Below are 8,842 nucleotides of genomic sequence, written 5' to 3'. Positions count from 1 at the left end.
ATCCTGCAGCATAACAGCTCAGATGCAAATTTGTGCAAGGAATGATCAATCTGTAGATGCAACCACCTTGCAGGTGCCAAACACCATCCCAGCAGCTCAGAGGGCACACACACCTGTGGCAGTGCTCAGCACAGGGGTGATTTTTGAGTCCTGAATATCAGAGCTGCTCAGGTGGAATCAGCTACAGCTGCACAAGCCCCTGCTTCCTCTCTCGCTGCATTCATGTGAGTGCTTGACTCAGGCACTGATCTCTGCCTTCTCACACTGAAGGGTTTGGAACTGTCTGTGGGGAACAGTGACTTGGAATCACTCAGAAATCATACACAGGACCTTGTGGATAGAGTTTGTGTGACTTGGATGGGAAACAGTCTTGTCTTCTGTTCTCATCACTGGCCACTCGCTGAACTCACGTATTTGGAGAAAGCTCAAAGAACCAGAAGGAATAATGAGCTGTGTGGAGTCCCACAACAGGTTTGAGGAAGCTCTTTCCCTCCTGGGCATTGTTGTACTCACCAAGGATGGGTGAAAGGCTTGAACTTGTTACTAGTTGGCTGCTGCTCTGAGGCCTTCCTGGACTATAGTCCTGGTCTTGAGTCCCATTCTAGGGGAAAGTGTCAGAGCTAATTTTCTGTCAAGGATGAAGGGCTAAGTGAGGTTCAGGTACCACAGGAATTTAAACAGGAGGAGCTAGAACCAGGCTCCATTACTGGTCTGCTCCTTATAAAAACACAGGAGTTGAGCAATGAAAATGCTCATTAACCCAAACTGTTTGTGTGAGAAAGAAGACAGTCACCCAGATAATTTAGAGAAAAATAGGTGTTATGTTCTTAACACAAGAATACAGAGACCAAGACTCGGCTCTGCAGCTCAGCAATGCTTTGCAAACCCTTGTGACCACAAAGAAACTGTACCAATAACGGTGGTAGAAGGAGACACTGGGAAAGAAGTGCTAAGTCTCATCAGTAATAGAAGAAAGGAGGAGAGTACTGACCCCACAAATCTTTTGCTGTGGGCACAGCAGCTGGACCACCTACCCTATTTGTAGGGTCACTATTATGGCAAAGCTCAATCCCAATCCTTGCTAAAGTCTGCTTCCTCCAGTTCTCTCTCACCAAGCTGAAAAGTCTCTCAGAAGGAGCAGTTTTGTCTTTTCCTGATGCCACCCAGGGCCTTTCCCCAGCCTGCTCAGCTGGAGCTCAGGGTGCAGCCCTCAGAGCCACCACCATTTCTGCAGAGGAAAAGAGGGTGCAGCTCAGTGGGGCCAGGACTGACAGGAATTACCTGATAGCAGCTGGAAAACCACTTGGAAAACTGTAACAGAGGCAGCATTTGGACTGCAGAATAGCTTGGATAGCAGAGACTGAGTCTGCAGCACAGAGGATGAGAGGAGCTGGAGCAGCTATTGTGCAGCTACACTACAATACAAAATATGTAATGAGATCTTCAGTGCTTAATTTTGGTGGTAACTTATCATCCCTAAAGATAAGTGAGAGAGGAAGCCAGACCAACTAGAGTGTGCATCTGGAAGCACAGCAAACCTTCAGGATCTCTGTTTTCCCCCCCAAAGAACACTGACCCACATTGATGTCACCTTAACCAAAGCCAAGTGTTTAATTGAGTGCAAGGGAGTGACAATGGCACAGTGGTTGTGCTGGGAGGGTGATTCCCACAGTGCAGGGGGACAGAATCTTCAGAACAGAAGTAAAGAAGTGAAGGCCGCTCCATCTTACAGTGTACAATGAAAAACAACTTATGCATCTGGGGGCAGCATTGGAAATAATGATGCCTCCTAAGGACTTGCAAACACCCCAGGCCTGAGGCATCTCAGCATGACTGAGATGAGAGATTTGTCAGCACAACCAACTCCCCAGCATCAGTACTAAACATCAGGCAATGCAGCTAAGGTTGGCTTTTTAGATAGATAACTTCTCTGAGGGCAGAGGTGAGAACAGCAGTCAGCCTGTTGGCACCTCAGCACTTCTGTTTCTAACCAATTAAAAAAATGAACAACCTTAACAAAAGAAGCCACAAGACTGCTGCCAGCATGCCTGGCTGGTGTTTAATACTGCTACTCCATCAGGGTTGGAGGGAGACCTGTTGTGAATGGCAACAGTTTGCACTGTGACTTCTCCAGCTGTGCTGCAGAGCAGTGCAGGAGTCACAGGAGGGCAGTGGGATGCAAAGGCTCAGACCTGTTACCAGTCAAAATGTGTCAGCAGCAGGGAGCTCCCACGAGGAGAGAGTGAGCTAACTGTGCACAAAGCTCTCTCTCTTTCTCTCTCTCTGTGCTTAAGGCTGAGTCAGGGACCCTTTGGACTGTTCCCAGCCCACCAGACAGAAATATGTGTCAGTTATAAATACATTGCATCAGCTGGGGGGGTGTGGAGTGTGGTTGGGATGGGAGAATTTAGAATGGGTGCAGGGAAGAGAGAAAGGAAAAAGACATCTTACATTTCCAGTACTGGAAAGAACAGTTTTGACCTCACGCAATAAGTCACTAGACCTTTTCAATAGTCTTATCTGGCTTATGCCCCATCATCCTTAACACATCAGAGGGAATGTTGGCTGGCCAAGGGTTAAATAATCCCACACAGTGGAGAGCAAATCTGCAGTCTGCTGAGAAGATCCCAGCCACATCACTGATGATCTCAGAGTCCAACTTGGAGGAAGGAAGCAGCTCAGGGTCTCACACATCACTCAGGGCCTGCAGAAAGCCAAAGACAAATGTCAGGATGGACCTGCCCCAGCTCTGCTAGGCTGCAGGGGAAACATGAATCACCACCTCTGCAACACAGTTATGGCATTTGCCTTCATCCCTACAACACTCTAATTCTAATGACTAAAATTCTAAGGATTTTTTTTTTCTGGAAGCTGCAGTTGCAGCCCAGTGGGCATATGATGGAATAATGTGGAAATACAGGCTATCCTTCAAGAAGCAAGACCGATCTATGCTGGAGAATCCCCTCTTTGCCCCTTCTTTTGTGCTAGAAATCAAGCACATTTTATCTAAGACTTTTGGAGCTTTCCAGTGGGAAACACCAGCTCTGCCTCTAACGCCAATCAGAAGAGCACAGAATAGTTTGGGTTGGAAACATCATCTTAACTTTTAAACATCATCTTAAACCTTAAACATTATCTTAAACATCATCTAAAAACCATCTTAAAACACTGGACAGTTTCCTTGTCTAGCGTGATGCTGCATAAATCTGTCCTGTGGTTCCTGGCTTGTCTAGCTCCATCTTAGGTATTATTTTCCTTGACACTTGTTCCTTTCATGCAGCAGAATGATGATCCCAGGTGCATAGTGGTGACTTTGGTACTTTTATTTTCCCCTCAAGAGAGTTCTGGGGAGGCATGGGCTTCCCTTCAGTGTGTCTGGGACTTTATAAGTGAGCAAGCCTTGTGCAGTCCACAGACCTGGCACAGGCTGTTGGAAAGAGATTGTGGCCCCAGTCTGAAAGGTTCTGGTAAACTTGCATGGACTATTCCCAGCCCCCTTTCCAAGGGGGATGTGAATAAGTGCCTGCCTCTGAATTGCTGGTAAAAATCATCTTGGACCTGGCTTTGGTAGGTGAAGTAGGAGTGATCTGTCATCAAGGCACAGCACATGAGCCCAAAGAACAGCTCCTAAATGAACTCTGTCTTCCCTGACTGACTCATACTCTGCTCTGTCATACAAAATGCTGTCCTGCTCTGACTTGCCCACAGAAATCTTTGGGACTGCAAGAAATCCTACTCCCACTCCTATCTCACCCTGGAGGGAGGTGTTGCGGCAGAGGCTGGCTTACCTTCCGTGCAAACTCTGGCAGGATGAATGCTGCCCTGTGAATGTCAGAGTTGTAGTACTTGAGACTCCTCTCCTCCACCTGCTGCTGTGAGAGCTGCTGCACAGGCTCCCGGAAATTTGTGTTCTGCAAAAACAAAGTCAGTAGCTTTGACTATTTGGATAATGTAGTATATGTTATAAAGTAATTCGTGCTAAAGGAAATTAAACCCACAGCATTTTGTGTACAAAGCCAGCGTCGGGCAACAAGCAGTAACAGGGTATGTGATAAGGAAGGAGATTCAAACACCAGGAAGATGACTGTCTCCAGGGATGGATATTTCAAGGGATTTTTTCATCTGACAAGACCCCAGCAGGTGGCATTTGATAGGCATTGTCAGAAGTTTATGCCAGGAAGTTTTCACCTGACAGGATTCCAGGAATTATCTACTGGTTCCAGGAAACGCAGCAGCAAGAAAGAAAAACTACAATTATATGCTAAAATATGCTACAGAAGGGCCCCTTCTAGAGCCCAAAAGACTGTATAAAACAAACCTCTTAGAAAATGACATTTGGAGACCCACAGGGACTTTGGTGTGATAGAGGCCAAATCCTGGGTTCCTCAACTCTGATAGCCTGGCTCAGAGTTGAATAGCTTGTGGCTTTTTCCAAATTTATATTTTGATTATTTAATAATATCCTTAATTATTAAATTGGAATATTCATTTATAACAAATAAGGAGCCAAAAGCTGTGTGACAGGCATCCTGATGCATGGCAGAGAACTGAGATGACTCACAGGAAAACAAATGAATTTTTGTTCTAAGTATGAGGTCAAGGGTTCTGCGCAGCCCCAGTACCAAGGGCTGGGGTTTATGCTCTGTAACTCCTGTGACCAGCACTTGTGCACAGATGTCAGTGCATGAGGTCAGACTGCATGAGCCATGTGCCAGATGTGTGAGAGTGCCTGAGCATCCAAGAAACAAGGCTTTGCTCTTCAAAGGAGAATCCATGTTGGGCACGGTGCATGCTGCCAGCATCCCAGGTTAACCATGTGCAGCAGCAGCAATGCTGGAGAATCCCAAACCCATCTTAAACCTTAAACATTATCTTAAACATCATCTAAAAACCATCTTAAAACACTGGACAGTTTCCTTGTCTAGCATGACGCTGCATAAATCTGTCCTGTGGTCCCTGGTTTGTCCAACTCTATCTTAGATATTATTTTCTTTGACACTTGTTCCTTTCATGCAGCAGAATGATGATCCCAGGTGCACAGTGGTGACTTTGGTACTTTTATTTTCCCCTCTGTGAGCAAAGAAGAGAGTTCTGGGGAGGCATGGGCTTCCCTTCAGCCACATTGAAGCAGACTAGGAAGAGAGTAAACTTCAGTGGTCTGACAGAGTTACCAGCCCACATCCTAACACCAACTCTCACTTGGAGGTCTCTGTGAGGGTCAGTGTTCTTTGGGGAGGAAAACAGAGATCCTGAAGGTTTACTGTGCTTCCAAGTGCACTCTCTAGTTGGTCTGGCTTCCTCTCTCACTTATATTTAGGGATGATAAGTTATCATCAAATCAGTCACAGGCTGATTGTCAGAAGGTGCCTGCTTTGTAACAGTCACCACAAAATAAGCCAAAGCCTTAAAAAAATTGATAGTGACTTCCTCCCTTCCAAGTTTGTTGTACTAGACAGAAAATTATGACAATTTTTAAAGCAAATGGTCAATTCTGTACTTCATTCAGCACCGAGCAGGCTGCACTGCAGCTCTGGAGCTGTGGGTGGCAGAGCCAGGTAAATCTTGAAGCCCCACAGCTGGGAGAATTGAATGCCATAGCTGAAGTTCTGCAAGGGACAGCCTCAGGCAGGCTGGTAGGGAATGGAAAAGGGCATTTGAGGGGCCTGAAACTACAGGGTTCAAGAATCAAGAATTCAAGAATCTTGAGGCCCCACAGCTGGGAAAATTAAATGCCATAGCTGAAGTTTTGCAAGGGACAGCCTCAGGCAGGTTTGTAGGGAATGGAAAAGGCCACTTGGGGTGCCTGAAACTCACAGGGTTCAAGAATCAAGAATTCAAGAATCTTGAGGCCCCACAGCTGGGAGAATTGAATGCCATAGCTGAAGTTCCGCAAGGGACAGCCTCAGGCAGGTTTGAAGGGAATGAAAAGTCCCCTTGAGGTGTGTGGAACTCACGGGGTTCTTGCTGCAGAGCATGAAGCCGATCTGGCCGCTGGGGTACGTGGGGATGGTGCAGTAGGCGTACTCCACCACCGGGAACAGCGACTTGCAGAACTGGCGCATCTCCTTAATGAGATCCAGGTGCAGCCACTGGCACTCACCTGCAGGGAGAAAGTCGGGCAGTGTGTGAGAGCTGCCCCTCTGCTCTGCACAGAACTGTGCCAGGTGAGCAGTGGTTCCAAGTCTCAACCTGTCCAGCTCATGTGATTTCACAGACCCTGATGCCAGTTTTGCTAAGCCCAGTCCAATAATGAATGAGCTGACATAGATCAAAACCACTGTTTTCCCTGGGAGATGACATGTTTCACTCCCTGCATCACATCTCCCCAAGAAGAGTCCCCTCTGTGCCTCCCACTTGGTATGTAAAGGTCTGGCATCAGCCTCTGCCCAGGGGCAGCATCCTCACCTTGGCAGCAGAGAATCCCATCTTCCCTCAGGGCTGTCTTCATCAGCTGGTAATAAGATTCTTTGAACAAACTTTCTGCAGGACCTGGGAGAAAGGTGAATAAAGAAAAGGTTTGAGCCTAGGTGAACCCCAGACTGCACCTAGCAGGACAAACCAGTCAGGATTTTAGGTTTGCTAAATAGCAAGCCCAGGTCCCCTGTTAAACCAAGTCTTAGCAGCTGCCTCTTGCTTCACCGAGCATTTTTTAAGCAGAACTCCTGCTCCAAACTGCCTTTTAGAGATGCCTCTCTCTGTGTTGACTAGGGCAAGATGGAAGGGGACTCAGAGTTGTTGATGGGTTCTTAAAATAAGGTGCTATAGCTACATTTGGTCCTTCTCTACCTCAGTTTCCCCCTTCAGAAATACAGCAGCCTCACCCCAACTATCTTCGGGGCAGGGGCTGCACCAAGTGTGTGAGCCACTGCTTTATCAGCAGGCACATGTACAAAGCTGCCATTCCAGCATGGGATTGCTGCACTCAGGGAACAACTCTGCCAGAAGAAATAGTTGCTGGAGCTGAATTTTGAGGAGAGAAATGTAACAGCTGGCTTGAAGGCCTGCTGATACAATTTTATGGTTCCCATCCTTCCCCTTCCCTACTAAAAGAACCAAGTTGGCAACAGTCTTTTCACTTGAAAGGATCCTCAGCAGGCTGGCAGAACTTCCAAGAGGTAGGCAGAATAAAAAAAAAAAATGAAGGAGGTATGTGGAAAACAGTGCCCTATTATGGGCTAGAATTCTTACCCATGGGGTCAGACGAGTCCGTGATAATCACATCAAAGGCTTCTTGATTCTGTTTCATGAACTCAAAACCATCTCCCACGTGCAATGTCAGCTTAGCACTGGAATAGCCCACTGCCATCCCTGGGAGGTATTTTTTAGATACCTGGATCACATCCTGCAACACAGAGAGCACAAGTGGGTCAGAGGCTCACAAGAAGCTGCTTCTCAGACTGCTGTGCAGCTGTGACTGGAAGAACAGCACAATGAGTAATTTCCTTCAGCTCAAGTCTGATTTGCCAGTGAAAGCCACAAAAGCTGCCAGCATCTTCAGCCAGCTACTCTCAGCCTTTTCCTACGACCTCAGGGTTCAGTGACACTGTTGTTCTGTCTACGCCAAACTCAACAAAAACCTGGAGCTTCAAAAGCTCCCTGAGGAACTGAGCAAATATGATTACAGGTCAGACCGCTCTGTGCTCCTTTTTCCTACAGAACATCATTTGCATAGGTGATTTCAGCTAAATCAATTTATTTTTCTTCCTAAGTAAAACTATGCCAGCAGGTTTCTGAATGCGAGATGAGAAATCTCTGCACTATGGCCATGATATCAATCCCCCTGTAAGGTAAAGTTTTCTCTCTAAAATCGTTAGGCAGCCACTGCCCTGGGCCCAGCAGTTGTACTGAACACTAGCAGCTTCTCACAGCTGGCAAAACCAAAAAAATATGCTGGTGTCAGGCAGTGCTCATTAAAACCAGGGATGTTTGCCTACTTAGATGGGAGACAGAGCACACAATCTCATATAGCAGTATTTCCTGTTCCTAATAGAGTTTTACTCCGAGCAAAACTTTCTGAGAAAAGGCTGAGTAAAGTAAAATAAAACTGGCTGAGAGGAGGACTGGGAAACGAGTAAACTTCAGTGGTCTGACAGAGTTACCAGCCCACAGGTTACCAGTCACAGGCTGATTCTCAGCAGGTGCCCACTTCCTGACAGTCACCATCACTAAGCCAAAGCCTCAACATGCTCTAATTAGTAGTGACTTCCTCCCTCCCAAGTTTGTTGTACTAGACACAAAATGGTGACCATTTCTAAAGCAACTGGCCCATCTATCACAGAAGCATATCCCTGCTGCTTATTTCCTGATTTTGGTTGCAAGAGACTGCTCAACCAAGCAACCATCCTCCTCTGCCAGGAGCTCTCTGTTCGGCAGCGAAGGAGAGGGAAAAGCAGCACCTCCACAGAGCCAGGGCACTCCTCCAGATCCCGTGCTTGGCCCACGTCTGCCTGGAAGGGCCTCAATCGCATGTGTGTGAAAGAAATCGCACAGAAGAGGCAGCCAGCTGCCACGTAGATGACTCGTAAGGCAAAGAGAGGTGGCGCTGTCATTGTCACGCCAGCAGAACCAGCAGCAAAAGCGCCTGGTGCTGACGAGAGACAGCAGGTGAAGGCGCAGCTCCCGTGGGTGATGTGAAGTCGGGCTCGCTTTGCCGGGCAGCCCACCCAGGAGCCCCGAGCTGCCGGGAGCCCAACGCACCTCATCGATCTCGCACTGCACCACGGACTCCACGGTCGGGTGTTTGACCACCTCCCGCAGCACGCCCCCGTCGCCGCCGCCGATGATCAGCACCTGGCACAGAAGAGGGCACAACGTGGGCTGTCAGCGCGCTCGGCCCACGGCA

At 47.7% G+C, this 8,842-nt stretch overlaps 1 protein-coding gene across 1 annotated transcript in view; it reads right to left on the bottom strand.

The window, feature by feature from the left end:
* Window positions 1-1,581: 1,581 nt before the first annotated feature.
* The window catches only part of SRM (spermidine synthase), a 9,449-nt gene continuing 2,188 nt past the window's right edge, over window positions 1,582-8,842 (bottom strand). The window contains exons 2-7 of the mRNA XM_014309674.2: window positions 8,698-8,790; window positions 7,189-7,342; window positions 6,406-6,489; window positions 5,955-6,100; window positions 3,789-3,911; window positions 1,582-2,704 (exon numbers count right to left, since the gene is read on the bottom strand). Coding sequence (XP_014165149.1) covers window positions 2,687-2,704; window positions 3,789-3,911; window positions 5,955-6,100; window positions 6,406-6,489; window positions 7,189-7,342; window positions 8,698-8,790 — 618 coding nt within the window. The 3' untranslated portion in view covers window positions 1,582-2,686. The remainder of the gene's footprint in view (window positions 2,705-3,788; window positions 3,912-5,954; window positions 6,101-6,405; window positions 6,490-7,188; window positions 7,343-8,697; window positions 8,791-8,842) is intronic.

Source organism: Geospiza fortis, unplaced genomic scaffold (assembly GCF_000277835.1).
Source record: "Geospiza fortis unplaced genomic scaffold, GeoFor_1.0 scaffold132, whole genome shotgun sequence".
Lineage (NCBI taxonomy): Eukaryota > Metazoa > Chordata > Aves > Passeriformes > Thraupidae > Geospiza > Geospiza fortis.
This window is presented reverse-complemented; position numbering and strand designations above follow the sequence as displayed.